Source organism: Scyliorhinus torazame, chromosome 11, assembly GCF_047496885.1.
Source record: "Scyliorhinus torazame isolate Kashiwa2021f chromosome 11, sScyTor2.1, whole genome shotgun sequence".
Taxonomy (NCBI): domain Eukaryota; kingdom Metazoa; phylum Chordata; class Chondrichthyes; order Carcharhiniformes; family Scyliorhinidae; genus Scyliorhinus; species Scyliorhinus torazame.
Window position 1 is genome coordinate 220,999,498 of NC_092717.1, and position 15,609 is coordinate 221,015,106.

Consider the following 15,609-nt stretch of genomic DNA (forward strand, 5'->3'; position numbering starts at 1 on the left):
GCCGCCTTCACTCTAACCACCTCTCGAACTCTGAAAACCAGAGCTTAAGGGCGGGATTCTCCTTTCTGGGGACTAAGTCCCCATGGTGGCGGGAAAACCGGCGCGAACCACTCCGGCATCAACAGCCCCAGAAAGTGCGGAATTCCCCGCACTTCAGGGGGCTAGGAGGACACCGGAGGGGTTGGTGCCGTGCCAGCCGGTGCAGAAGGGACTGGGTCCGCGCATGCGCCAAAGGGGCGGCGTGATCCTGCGCATGCTCTTCTCCACGCTGGCCATGGCTGAGTCGAACAGGGGCCGGCCAGGAAAGAAGGAAGGAGTGCCCCTCGGCACAGGCTCACCCGCAGATCAATGGGCACCGATCGTGGGCCACCCCCCCGGGGTCAAATCTCCCCGCGCCCCCCCGAGGACCACCCCAGCTGATTTACCTGCCAGGTCCCGCCGTGTGGGACCATGTCTAATCCACGCCGGCGGGACTGGCCAGAAACAGAAGGCCGCTCGGCCCATTGTGGCCCGGAGAATTGCCGGGGGAGCCGCTGCCAACGGCCCCCGACCGGCAGGCAGTGAACCCTGTCCGAAAACAGGCGCCGGAGAATACAGCAGGCGGTGTCGGGACGGGATTCGCGCCGCCCCTCGGGGATTTGTTGCTAATTTTGCCTTAGTTTAATTGCTCTGTTTTATCACCTTTGCTCTTGAGTCGCCAGGTATCTTTATGATACCGCCACGTGGTTCAAGTCCGAGTAATGATCAATAGTCCAATACACCGCTTAGTAAGATTTAAATCAAAGCACATTTATTATACACAGTAATCACTACTCATGCACAAATTCTACGTTTAAGCTACTTCTACAACTAACAGGCCTATACTTAACTTGGAACTGGCCCACCAGGTCAGGGAAACAAATGGCCTTTCGTTGGGGGTCTGAGCCTGCGGGATTCGAAGTTGGTACAGATTGGAGCACCTATCTCGTAGCGAGCGTTGAAGTAAGACTTACAGTTTCGATCAGCTGCTGAAGAGTGAAGAGCTGGAGAAGCGGTGGAGAAGAGAGCGATTTGAACTTGGGGCTCAATTCTTATAGTTCCCAGGGACTTCCCGCCTTTCAGGGGGACCCTGTACCTGGTCCCAAGTGATTGGACTTTGTCCCAATCACTTGGTTCGATTTTCTCCAATGCTGGAGCGGTTCCCTGATCGATGGGCGGTCTTGAGGTGCTCGTTCACCTCCTTTTGTGTAGGCTCCTGCTGGCGCCAAAGAGTCTGGTTTTGCTTTGTGTGTCTAAATGTTGCTTATTGTTCCCGGGGATTGCTCATTAGTATGCAGATGGCTGGTGTTTTGTTATGCTGATGGTTGCTGGTATCGATCTTGTCTGGCCTTTCCAGAGGTAAATACACAGCCAACCTGCAGCTGCTCGTTTTTGTCTTGTTGGCTGACTTTCCCATCAGTCTTTGCCGTTCGCCATTTTGAATCGGGAGTTGCCCATTTTAAATGGCTACAGATTCTCCTACCTGGCGTGGGGGGGGGTCAGAGAATCCCGCGATAAGTTTCTGCAGATGGTGACATGTCCTGTGCAGATCCCCCACTCCACCATTACCACCAAGCCAAAGGATCAACCTTAGTTCAATGAAGGGTGGAGGAGCAGCACCGGGCATGCCTAAAAATGGCGTGTCAACCTGGTAAAACACAGGACTGCTTGCGTGCCAGACACCATAAGCTGCAAGTAACAGACAGAGCTAAGCAATTCCACAACCAACGGGTCAGATCTAAGCCCTGCAATCCTGCCCCATCCAGTCGTAAATGGTTGTGGATAATGAAACAACTCACTGGAGATGGAGACTCCACAGAGATCCTTCACTGTCGCTGGGTCAAATTCCTGGCGCTCCCTCCCTAACATGCACTGTGGGTGTACCTACACCACCTTCCCACAGGCAACTAGGGATGGACAATAAATGCTGGTCCAACCAGCGACACCAAAGTCAAATAAGTGAATTTTAAAAATACAACAGGACATGTATCCCATGCAGCCCTGCCATGCCGTAATATTGTCCGTTTCATTAACTTTATTTTACTTTGGGTTACTTATATTGGGCTCGATTCTCCGTAGCCCGATGCCGAAAAGTTACTTAGCGTTAACTTTTTTTAAATTTAGAGTATCCAATTATTTTTTTCTAATTAAGGGCCAATTAAGCGTGGCCAATCCATCTAGCCTGCACATCTTTGGGTTGTGCGGGGTGAAACCCACTACTTGGCGTTAACTTAATCAACATTACACCTTTTGATAAACCTTGTTAGTACTGAATAATTAACATACTTTACCAGTTGCAATAAACCTTACCTCATCTCGTTCTCATGCACCAAATTCTTACGTGAACCTAATTTGCTACTCACTCTTATCTGTGTCTCACGCAGGCAGTCGCCTGGTCACACATGTCCGACCAAAATAATGTGCAGCTTAATCTGTAGCCACTGTATCCGGACATGTATTCTGCTTTTGCATCATTTTACTCTCTTTGCTGATTGCAGCTCTGCATTGGTTGGACATGTTTAGCATTAAGTCGATCAAGTTCCAGGCCTCCGTCTGCAGCTATTTCAACATCATTCCTTTAGAAGGCACAGACCATAATGACTGTGTTGAACCTGCTTCTCAGTCAATATCACAGAGCGATGTGATCTGAATGAAAAATAAACATTCATGGATCCGGTGCTTTCGTTAAATGGTGGAATTTTTTATTCAATAAAAATCTGGAATTAAAAGTCCAATGATGACCATGACACCATTATTGATGGTCATTGTAAAAAAAAAAATATCTGCAAACATGAGGCCTTATCCTCGCCCCTTTAGGGAATGAACCTGCAGTCCTTGCCGCAGCAATGCGTTTGAATTTTGCCGCCCTCTCAAATGTCCGAGGGTGGTTCAAGGACAATTAGGGATGGGCAACCGATGCCTCTGTATGGCTTGGGGACCTGATGGAGTTCCTTTATTTGGAGAAGGTTAAGTATAACTTGAGGGGGGCAATTGAGGGGTTCCATAAGAGATGGCGTCTGTTTATTCTTCAATTTAAAGAATTTGTTGACGTCAGCTGCGGGGGGTGGGGGTGGAGGGGGTGCGTAGGGATGGGGGGCTATTCTTTGAGTTATTGGGGTGTTGGTGGGTAGAGTTGGGGGGGGGGGTTCTGCTGTTCTTGTTGTTTTGCATTGTTTTGTTTCATGTATAAAGTGTTAAAAACCAGGCAAAGACTTTGAGGGAAGGACACACACTACTGTTGGTTAACTAAATAGGTGTGGCTTGCCAATTAGAAGGGGAATGAGGGGGTTCCTGGGAGCCTCCCTAATGCTGGGGGGAGGGGATTGGGGGGTGGGTGAACAAAAGCGGGGTGGGGGGGGGGGGGGGGGAGGCTTGAAGAGGGTGGGCGGGAAGATCAGGGCTGCTGGACAGAAGCTCGCCGCAGAAAGTCCCTCTAAGTGTGGCCTCCATGGGGGAAAGTCCCCGAAGATGAAAAAAACAGTAAAGTGCCGTTGGATAGCGAGATGTTCCTTGGTGCTGCAGCCGCCGAGAGTCACTACACTGAATGTGCTCGACGGAGGACTTTAACTTCAGTCTGCTGAATCGCCCCCTGTATCACATTGAAATAAAAAGCGTATAATTCCACAAAGGTTAATGGCAAGTCAGAAGATTGGACAGAATATAAAACAACAGCAAAAAATGACTAAAAGATTAATAATGATGGAGAAATTAGTGTAGGAGAGAAAGCTGTCCAGAAATATAAAAAGAGAGTAAGAATTTCTACAGATAAAAGGGTTTAAAAGATGATAATAAAGTCGCAGACCATAGGCTGCTTTCCCCTTTGAGGGGGAGAGCTGACTGGTGGTGATTTAACCTGAGGGTCACCACACCTCAGGCAAGGAGCAAAGGTGAGAAGGTGGGCATTCATGAATAACCTGCAGGCATTTAGAACGGGAGAGTAACGAGGGTTGGTTCTCTGAAGAGTGAGAATGTAGAATTAATAATGGAAAATAAGGAAATGATGGATGAATTGAACAGATATTTTGCCTCCGTCTTCACTGTTGGAGGAGAAAAATAACATCCCAGAAGTAATCCCAGAAGAAAAGGAGGGAGCAACATAAAACCAATACAATCATCAGGGAACGAATACTGGGAAAATCATTTGGACTAAAACCTGACAAGTTCCCAGATCCTGATGGACTTCATCCTAGGATCTTAAAGAAGTGGCTGCAGAGCTTATAGAATCATTGGTTTTGATTTTTCAAAGTTATCTAAACTTTGGAAAGGTCCCATCAGATTGGAAAATTGTGAATACAACTCCTCTGTTCAAGATAGGAAGGAGATATGAAACAGGAAACGACAGGTCAATCAGCTTCACATCTGTCATTGAGAGAATGTTGGAATCTATTGTTTACACTATATCTCAATGACGTAGAAGGGATAAATGTATGTTTGCTAAATTTGACGCAAAGATAGATCAGAAATTCAATTGCGAAGAGGCGATAAAGAGTTTTCAAACTGACAGTGAAAGACTAAGTGAGTGGGCAAAAATTTGTCAGATGGAGTAGAATGTGGAAAAATGTGAACTTGGCAGGAAGAATAGAAAAGCAGCATATTAGCTAGACGGAGAGACATTGCCGAACTCTGAGGTACAGAGGGATCCGAGCATGAAGCACGAAAGGTTAGTGTGCAGCTACAGCACGTGATTAGGAAGGAAGATGGGATGGTACTGTTTACTGCACGGGGAATATGAAAGGAAGGATGTTTTGCAACAGTTGTTTAGGGTGTTAGTGGGACCATATCTGGAGCACTGTGTACAGTTTTGGTCTCCTTATCTAAGAAAGAATATGAATGCATTAGGAGCAGCGCAGGGAAGGTTCACTCCACTGATACCTGGGATGAGGGGGTTTTCCTGTGAAGAATTGGGGGTCGGGGGTCAGGCTGGGCCTGGATCCATTGAGGCTCACAGGTGACCTTATTGAAACATATAAGATCCTGAGGGGACTCGACAGAACTGCTGAAAGGATGTTTTGCCTTGTGGAAGAGACAAGAACTAAGTGACACTGTTTTAAAATAAGGAGCCTTCCAATTTGGAGATTTTTTTTTCTCTCAGGGTCGTGAGCAGTGGAACTTTCTTCTCCAGAGGGTGGTAGATACAGGGTAATTGAATATTTTTAAGGCAAAGTAGCTAGATCCTTGACTGACAAGGGAGTCAAAGGGATATGAAGCTCGGCGGGAAAGTGGCGTTGAGACTATAATCAGATCGGTCATGGTCTTCTTGAATGGCAGAGCAGGATCAAGGGGCTGAATGGCCCACTCCTGCTCTTAATTCATATCTTCATAAGGTAATATGTATGTTTGAAACTTGGCACAGCTCATGTAAGGAACTGAATACTGATGGTCATGGAGCACCCAATGTTGACTGATATTTCTTGGGAGCTTTAAAATATGGCTTCTGCTGCTTTGTGCATTAAGGCGACAAGGCATACCATTTGGCAATCACTTTACATTGTACATTTGTGAAGGGTGAACGAACCCCGGAGCAGTGTGTGTCCTGAGACCTGGATCTATTGACCTGAGCACTAAATAATGTTCAAACCTTGACACAATGACAGGAATGGTGGTGGACGCAGTGGGACATTCTGTGCAATCAGTATCGTGTGTGAGATGCTTCGACACCAGCGTGCAGTCGATGTGTTTCACGCTGTGAAGACACTGAGAAACAACAAGCCCAATATGGTTGACCTGCTGGTAAGTGCAAACTCTCTATGCAGATGAACGCCTGCAGTTTTTCATTATTCTTCATGAATAATAAGCGTACATCTTTCATCCACAGGGGCCTGTCTACCATAACTATACAGTGGCCCCAAACACCCACGGGGACTCCCAATATCCCACTGCTACAGGATCAGTGGAAAGCACAACATATATAGTAGGAATCCCCCCCCCAACCCTGTGGAGAAATTACAGCTATTTTATTTATATCCCACTTTGGGACAGTTAGGATTAGGGGATTCTGTATGACAGACAAAATTCTGATTTCTTCCATTCTAATAATTATCATTAAAACGGGTAGCTTACTATTTAATAAATGGTTCTCACCCCATTTTCCCCTTATCCATAGAATACCTGGAACCCTTACAGTGCTTCTGCACCATTCGACCCATCGAGTCTGTACTGACCCTCTGAAAGAGGGTTTTAGGCCCACTCCCCTGCCCATCCCTGAAGCTCCGCGTATTGGTCATGGCCAATCCACCTAACCCGCACATCTTTGGACTGTGGGAGGAAACCCATTCGGACACGGGGAGTGTGTACAAACTCCACACAGACAGTCACCCGAGGTCGGAATCAAACCCAGGTCCCTGGCCCCGCGAGGCACCAGTGCTAACCACTGTGCCAGCATGCCGCCTTGTCCAGTAAATCATGCCAGAGGTGATTCTGTGGGCCCTGTTTGCCATCCATTGCTCAAATGGCTATTTGTTTTAAATGTGAGTTTCGACATTGTGCTGCCAGCCTATTAAGCCATGCAAAGCATCACAGGTTATTTTGATCCAAGGATGAACATTCCTTTGTGCAAATAGACTGAGACTCATTAAGTCAGTGCACTAAGAGGAATGGCAACATCTGCCCACACCTGCGAGATGGATAATTCTCAAACTTTTAACATAGAATATAGAACATACAGTGCAGAAGGAGGCCATTCGGCCCATCGAGTCTGCACCGACCCACTTAAGCCCTCACTTCCGTCCTATCCTCGTAACCCAATAACTACTCCTAACCTTTTTGGTCACTAAGGGAAATTTATCATGGCCAATCCACCTAACCTGCACGTCTTTGGACTGTGGGAGGAAACCGGAGCACCCGGAGGAAACTCACGCAGACACGGGGAGAACGTGCAGACTCCGCACAGACAGTGACCCAGCGGGGAATCGAACCTGGACCCCTGGCGCTGTGAAGCCACAGTGCTATCCACTTGTGCTGCAGTGCTGCCCATGGAGGCACAAGTGTATTTAATGTACTTCAAATTTTCATCTCAGCAGATTTATCATTTCTACAGCGCTGAATTTTTAATTCACAAAAGCAAGATGCACCAAACTAGGGAAAGGAAGCAATAAATCAGCTGGTGGGCCACAGTCCAAACACAATCTGCTAGAGAGGTTCTTGTGTGTGGCCAGGGCGTGAGCTCACCTGTGATTTCCACACGGCCAAAACAACCCACTATTAGACAGGGGAATGCTAAAGGATGCTTCATCTGGTAACAGTGCAGGAAACACGCATTTGGGAGGCTGGAGAAACCCGCCCACAGGATTTGCCCTCAGAAGTGAAGTCACTTTACATTGGTGTTAGTTGTGTGGCATAGTTAGCCTCTTGTACTAACCCTTCCAGCTAAACAGCGAACCATGGCTTTGAAAGGTCTGAAGGTGGATCAAATGTAAGATGAGGAATGGATCTTGTCAGAATATTAAGCTGTGTTCTCTTTCAGGATCAGTATAAGTTCTGCTATGAGGTGGCGATTGAATGCTTGAATTCCGGTTGATGCAAGATGGGCTGCAGCTGATGTGGCCCAACCACCCCGTCCACATGCAGAGAACCCACAAGCTCCGCCGGTGAACCATGACAAGAGAGCTTCAAATCAACGGCCCTCAGTTGTACAAGCCAATGCTTCTCTTTTGTTTTTAATTCCACAAACTGGGTCCCTTCTGGAAACTCAGAGAGAGAGAAAGAGAAAGACTGTAAAAATCTGCTTGCACTGCCAATCGTTTGCTTTCATCCAGCAGCTACCTATACTGCAGCTGCTTGATATTTAAATTGAAATCGGTATTCATACTAAATGTATACACATTATTCAGATCATTGTTAGCTGGTGTAATTAAAGAGCACAATTGTTTTTTTAACGCAAGACATTTTACTGGCTGTGCAGAGAAGTTGACTAACACCGAGAGTGAAAATTAGAGGTAGGCCGTTGATCCTATCTGACCTATTTTCTTGGCTCTAAGCGTGCTTTCTAATAGGCCACTCCCGATTCGACCAAGACTGAGTCTGTATCCTCCCCCATTCTCACTCCCTGAATCAGGAGCCTCTCCGGCTTTTTGCCATGGAAAGAAATTCCAAACTATTCCACAGCCCCATGCACTTGGTGCCATTTTAATGTGTACATGGCCATGTGAAGAGACGTTGAGACTTAAAACCACAATTTCTTCACAATCAGCATTCATGGCTGCTTCTTTTTTGTTCCAATCCTCCTCCATATTTTGACATGAGTTTCCATCCTTATCGGCCTTCACATTTTTTTGATGGTGTCTTTTTTGAAGCATTTTGGGAGGCTACGTTAAAGGTGCACCTGGATTAGTGTAAATTTGTGTCACAGGGATATGGCAAGAGGAGGACATTAACCCCCTTTGGCTTGTTCCATCATGCAGTTGCACCATTGCTGAACTGTTCCTCAACTCCATTTTAGCTATCATAGTTCCACATCCCCTGATCTAGAGCATAGAACATACAGTGCAGAACGAGGGCATTCGGCCCATCGAGTCTGCACCGACCCACATTAAGCCCTCACTTCCACCCTATTCCCGTAACCCAATAACCCCTCCTCACCTTTTTGGACACAAAGGGCAATTTATCATGGCCAATCCACCTAACCTGCACGTCTTTGGACTGTGGGAGGAAACCGGGGCACCCGGAGGAAACCTACGCACACACGGGGAGAATGTGCTGACTCCGCACAGACAGTGACCCAGTGGGGAATCGAACCTGGGACCCTGGCGCTGTGAAGCCACAGTGCTATCCACTTGTGCTACCGTGCTGCCCAAATCTACTTTGTTCGAACAAGTTCTATCAACCCCAGTCTCAAAAATTCTAATCGAACCAGCATTTGACAGACTTTTGGGAGAGCGAGTTTTAGATTTCCATTGCCCTTTGCATCCTGATTTCACCAAATAATGGCCCAGCTCTAAATTTAAGGTTCTAACCTAGTTTTCCAGAATTCCCCAACCAGGAGGATTAGTCTCTGCGTCAAACCGGGCACAGGTACAAGGGGCTAAATGGCCTCCCTTCTATTCAGTATCATTCTATAATTCTATTCATAGAATCTATACAGGGCACAAGGAGGCCGATCAGCCCATCGGGTCTGTACCGGCCCTCCGAAAGAGTACTCTACCCAGGCCCACTCATGATCCCCATAACCCCACCTAACCTACATACCTTTGGACACTAAGGGGCAATTGTTAGCGTGGCCAATCCATCTAACCTGCACACCTTTGGACTCTCATTATTTTGAAGATCCCAAGTTTTAAAATCATAAGAAAATAAGCAATGCGTAGAATTTTACACTTGGTTTTAACACCAGGTTCTGAAGTGGGTGTTTGGGTGGGGGGGGAGGGGGGGGGGGGGGGTGCGGTGGCACGGAGAGCATAGAATTGCTCTCCCTGACCAATGTCCAATTTTACGTTGGGCGGGTAGGGAGTTGGATGGGAAGCCCGGCAATGCCCTTAAAGTGGGCACTTAATTTTGGGCTTGCAGGAACTGACTAGATCTGGGTGCCAAACAGAAAAAGTCTTCACCCTCAATTTCGGGCAAGAAAGGGGAGACGCGTCTCAATCGGAAGGCCCCTTCGGATCCGGGTGCCCTCCCTCAGGAATCTGGGATCTCTGTTCCTCCCTCTCACCCCCAACATAAACCCCGCCCCCCAGCTCAGGCCTATCCCCCTCCTGACCATCCCCTACCCTCCCACCCCTGGAATTGAAATCTAGTCTCAGTCATGATGGCCACACTTGTGACAGAATTTAAAAAAAAAGATATGCGAGGCATAAAATTCTTCAAATTAAGATGCCACCCGATACATATACAAACCTAGAAACCAAACCAGAAAACCCGACAGATCTAAAATATCGCTGAAATTAGGGGCTGGATTCTCTGACATTGAGGTTATGTCCGGAGGAAGTGTCTGGTTTCACAATGAAAAAATCGGCGAGGCCCCAGCACCGATCCTCTGACCAGTGAGGGGCTAGCAGCCACGCCACGTAAAACGCACGGCCTTCCCGATATAAAAGCCTGGAGAATTGCCGGGTCCGTGGCCATGCAGGCGCACGGCGACGACCTGCAGCGGCCGTACAACATGGCGCTGGCAGTGCGTGGACCCGGTCTGCCATATAATGCTACCCTGGACCTCCACTCGCCACCCTCCCACCAGTCCCCCCAGCACTCACTGAAGTTCCCCCGGCAAGCAGCAGGGTTCATCGTCCCCCCCCCCCCCCCCCCCCCCCCCCCCCCCCCCGCCACCCCCTGACTCTGACAGCGCTGGACACAGTCCACAGCCGCCACGCTGGGTTCACGAAAACCGAGAGCACATGTGTCCTGTGCCGACGGGAACTCAGCCCACTGGGGGAGCGCCTTCAGGTAAGGACCTGAGGTCGTCCCAACGGCGTGCTGAGTACTCCGCGATGACGCCAATTTGAAGGGGGCAGGACATCCGAAAACAGACGCCACCCTCGATTCAGTCGTAAACAGGAATTCTCCGCCCGATCGCCGATTACGATATCAACGTCGGGAAACGGAGAATCCCACCCTAGACCTTTGAGATGCATAGATAAGTAGCTGGATTTTCCCTGCAGGCATCTGAACCTCACTACCAGGCTCAAATGAGGGTCAGAAGCTGGCACTGTGTACCAAACAGTTACTCAATAACTCAATATTCCCTGGAGCAGCCAATCAATGACCAGGATGTGCAGTGTGGGGGGAGGTGCTCGTCATCCAATCAGAGGCCTTCCAGCTTGAAAGCTGCAACAGGATGCAGTGGACAGTAAGAAAGGGAGGTGAGGCTTTAAACATTTTAAGGTTTAAATAAAAAATGGCTTTTGCACCTTGGCTATCACCATGTGGAGTTTCCTTCCATGGGAAGGCTTGTGGTTGCTGTTGCGCACAGGGGCATCTAGCCCTGCCTGGAGCACTGATGTCCCAGTCTGCTGCTGGGAGGCTGCTTCCAGAAAGTCCCAAATTGGCCACCACCACCTGCGGGAACCTGGAGGCTGAACGGAAAATCCCAGTTGGCTCCCTTTAATTGGCCCTGTCAATGAATTGACCTCAATCCACTCCTGCCCACCCCCCACCCCAACTCCACATAAATAGCCATGGACCTAGGGAACCAGCACGCAGGCTGGCAGTGCCATTGTTAGCACCCACCTGCCTCCATTACCATCCTCGCAGAGCCTGATCACTAGGCCCAAAGAGTTAGCCTGAGAGTGCAGTCGGAAACAGGCTGGTCATTATCTGCAACTCGCCTTCCCAGTTAGTGCAGTGCTATTGGTGATCAAGAACTTACAAAAACCAGGGAGTCCAAAACTTAAATGGCCTCAATGGTTAATAGTGACAACCATCAATCCAACTGTTAAAGGCTGTTTAATATCCTAAATTGCTAACAAACAGATATGTGTGTTTGGCCCCAAACCCCTAACCCTCCCTTGGGAGCCAGAGACCCATAATCTGAGCCACCTCAGCAATATGCCCTCCCTGTCCTTTCGGACTGCATGGTGGGAGTTACTGTATGGGCTGCTGCTGCACATCCTTCACTTCCTTGCCCTTGCCCGTCGCCCGGATGCCTTGTTGCTAACTGGCGGCGGAGGTCCCCAGCGGAGGAGTCCTTCCCCTTACCATCAGCGACGTGGGGAGGCAGGTGTTACACGCAGCAGCCCTATATAAAACAAAGCATAGGTTGCATTGTTCACGGACTTGCAACAATCCGGCCTTGTCGCGTCTTTGGACCGTGTTTATATAGGTTGTGGTAGACTCCAGCCAACATCCCTCCGCCGGTTACTGGCACTTGAAACTCTGGTTGTGTTAATTCTGCCAAGTTGCAAGCAATGCTAATGGGATGGTGGGAATTTATATAAATAGTTAACTCTTTCCCCCAGCCATCAATTCCTTTCCCTGGCCACTGTCTCAGGCTGAGCTTGACGTTTTGTAACCTTGGTAACTTACCTGACCTCTAACCCGATATCCTCTCCCTCACCAAACTCACTTATTGCCGCCTCTGTGATACTTCCAGTTACCACAACTGCTGCTGAAACCCTCACCCAGGCTTTTGTTACTGCATGGTGGAGATGCCCATTTAGCGGTAATGTCACAGGGCTAGTAACCCAGTGGCCAGGCTAATGTTCTGGGAGATCGGTTCAAGTCTCACAATGGCAGCTGGTGGAATTTCAATTCAGTTAATAAAAGTAAAACTGGAATTGAAGGTAGTCTCAGAAAAGGTGACCAGGAAACTATCAACGATTGTCGCAAAAACCCATCTGATTCACTAAGACCCTCTCCGAACAGAAATTGGCCATCCTTACCTGGTCTGGCCTCCATGACTCCAGAATCACAATGTGGTTGACTCTTAATTGCCCTCTGAAATGGCCTAACAAGTCATTCAGTTCAAGGGCAATTAGGGATGGGCAACTAATGTTTGCCTTGTCAGTGACGCCCACAGCCCACAAAAGTATAATATAAAAAGGCTCAATTGTTCCACTGAACTGGCATTTCGTTTTCCACCAACCATAGACCTGAACTCACCCAAAGCCTGTATCCTAGCACGGACCACGTCTCCCATTCACTCATCATTCCTGCGCTTGCTGACTCTCCTCTGCTGTTCGAAGAACTAACCTAAATGTTTGGTCACCGCTCTCACTCCCAAATAGCCTGTGACACTGTTTTCATTGTACACTGCTGCAAAAAGCCTTAAAATGGTTCTCTACATTAAAGGCACTGTGATAATATAAGTTGTGTTGAAAATAAGTTCCTCTTGCTTTAACCAGCAAGGTGAGCTCTTTCACATGCAAACAATCAGAGTACCCAAACAGCACCAATGGTGCCTATGCGGCCCATATTATGAGACCCTCTCGTCAGTCGGCTGCCTGTGCATCAATCCAGTGAAAGGCATTGTTATCCCTGGCCTGTGACAAATATACCTGAGCCCTCGCATGGAGTCCCAGGCTGAAAAATAATTAAATGAGAGGGAAATGCTGAAAATAAATACTTTAAACTAGAACTGTACCCACCATTAGAACTACTACCTTTAGGTTGTGACTGATAACTCTTATTCACTGTGGAGTTCTGTTATATTTTAAGTATTCAAGGTCCTATGCTTGATCTATTCTGTATATCCACCCATACCCAGTGATATTCTTGTGCGGTGACAAAAAGTAGCGTCCATTCACCCTTCTGTACCAATTTTTTAAGCTCAATTCCTACAAACTGTTGCTGTCATTGTCAGTAGGATTCTTCTTTGAGCATCAATGCTGTATATTAAACCTCCCTTCTCTGGCTGTCTTACTATCTGAAAAAGAATTGTGCTGCCAAGTAGTAGATGATGTGGAGATGCCAGTGTTGGACTGGGGTGGGCACAGTAAGACGTCTCACACCACCAGGTCAAAATCCAACAGGTTTATTTGGAATCACTAGCTTTCGGAGAGCAGCTCCTTCATCAGGTGAGCTGAGTGAAGTCCACAATGAAGTAAATTGCACATCCCTGTGATAAGGATCGATTTGCCTGCCCAAATACATTTTCCCCTCGATTCGTCCTCTCCTACAGCCTTGTGAAATTGTCAACATTTGGTGCTTCCCTACTTTCCAGTTCCTATTGAAAGAACAGGGAAGACTGAGATAGAGGTGTGCCAGGCCTTTGGAAAACATTTAGAAGTGTCTGAGGGAATGACTGAGAAGCGAATAAAAATGACTGGAAGTCTCTAGTTCTTCAAGACGAACCAGTGGGTGATGCTGACTTCATCTCAACAGGTTCAAATGGAGATCAGCCTCTCAGTATCAGCCATTTTGTGTCAGTATTATCAGTTAGCTCTGGTGTTAGTCAACCTCCAGTGATGAACTAGATTTCTTGTGGTACTGGGTCACTGAATGGATCTCCATTCAAGACACATTTCCATTTTGTGGGGAATACAGTTCTTGATTGCCTTTATAACCCTTATATTCAAAAAAAAAACATTTAGTGTATGTGGCTAATATAGACTTAACGGACTATTTGTATCTGTAAAGTTTTCTGTTATTTAGGTTCTGTTGTGATTGTTACCCTGTTTCATTTGCTTGTCAACTTAAACCTTATTGCTGACTGCAGCTATAACAACGACAAAAGCCAAAAGTTAGTCCGACCCTAAATGAATGAGCCAAAGCTATTTTTATTTCTTTTTTTCCCCCCCCTCATTTGTTTATATTGTAAATATTTATGAATCATCTGATTATTTATTCATGAAGAAAACTCTATGTGAAGCACAGTGAGTGACAATCATTTTTCCGGAAACCTTAGTATTGTCCACAGAATGATATTGTCAACCTTTTGTTTATCTTGTATTTCTGTAATTGATTGTTCAATAAAGAATTATCAAAGTAGCCTTCTGGATGTCAGTCGCTGATGCTATATCTTCCCTCTTCTGTTGTCCTCCTGCTGTGACTTTGTTACGGAAAATATATAATTTCAAATCCATGGTCTATTTCCTCAAAAGAAATGATGACGCAAAGTGCTGACATCTCATCCAAAATGCGTTCAAGCGGCACAACAGCCGAAACAATGGCCGGATTTTAAAAGATGATAATAAAGTCGCCATTATCCCTGTGGTATTATCATAACTGTAAGAATGGCAAGGGTTAATGAAATGTCTAGAGTGTCCACTAGAGGGAGCTACATATACAAGTATATAAGGCATTGATGCTAAGCCTTGTAGGTGAGAGTAGTCCAGGAGTTAGCTGGAGACAGTCAGAAGTATTATTAGTGTGACTTAGAGCAGATCATAGTTTATACCAGTATTAAGATTAGTTGTAGATGAGTGTACTTTACATGTTAACAATCAACTGTATTATTTAGAAGTACATGTCGAATCCAAGTTTGTAGTGTTAATAAATGTATAGCTTTGTTTAAGTTCAAGCTATTTTGTGGTCTTTGTGAACACTACGCCAATCATCCTGAAATAAGCAAAACAAAGAACACCACAATCCCAAATGACCATAGGCTGCTTTTTCCCTCTGAGGGGGGGGAGAGCTGACTGGCGGTGGTTTAATCTGAGGATCACCACACTTCAGGCGAGGGGCGAGGTTGAGAAGGTGGGGACGTCATGAATAACCTCAGCCGGTACGGGGATTGAACCCGCGCTGTTGGCCTCCCTCCGCATCACGAACCAGCTGTCCAGCCAACTGAGCTAAACTGACCAATTAGAATGTTACTCTGCTCAATAAAATTCTGGTGGAACTTTTGCTATTTTATCAAATTTGGGTCTGGATTCTTCCACCCCGCCTGCCGCAAGATCGCCACAGGCAGGACGCGGACCTTGTAAAGGCCCATTGACATCGGGCTGGAATTTCCGGTCGTCGGGCTGGCCGGGCACAGAATCCCGCCCTCGCCGTCTGTCATAGGTTCTTCATAGAATGTTGCAAATTTTTTTGTATACATCCCTCCTTCAAGCACCTCCCCAGTTGAAGTTTGAGTTGATGTATCAGAATCCCAAACTGTTCATAAACCGATCTCCTCAGCTTCCTTCAGATATGAATAACTGCAGTGCCTGGAGGAGCAGGGTCCAATGCAGGTCAAAAATCCCAAATTTCATCTCTTGTCTCGACTCTGAAAGTCGT

At 47.0% G+C, this 15,609-nt stretch overlaps 1 protein-coding gene across 7 annotated transcripts in view; it reads left to right on the forward strand.

Moving 5' to 3' along the window:
- Window positions 1–9,367, forward strand: part of LOC140385802 (receptor-type tyrosine-protein phosphatase mu-like) — an 897,711-nt gene extending 888,344 nt beyond the window's left edge. For all 7 annotated transcript variants that reach the window (XM_072468340.1, XM_072468341.1, XM_072468342.1 and 4 more), the window contains 2 exons: window positions 5,613–5,748; window positions 7,481–9,367. In XM_072468340.1, the coding sequence (XP_072324441.1) occupies window positions 5,613–5,748; window positions 7,481–7,534 (190 nt within the window). In that variant the 3' untranslated portion in view covers window positions 7,535–9,367. The remainder of the gene's footprint in view (window positions 1–5,612; window positions 5,749–7,480) is intronic.
- The last annotated feature ends 6,242 nt before the right edge of the window (window positions 9,368–15,609 follow it).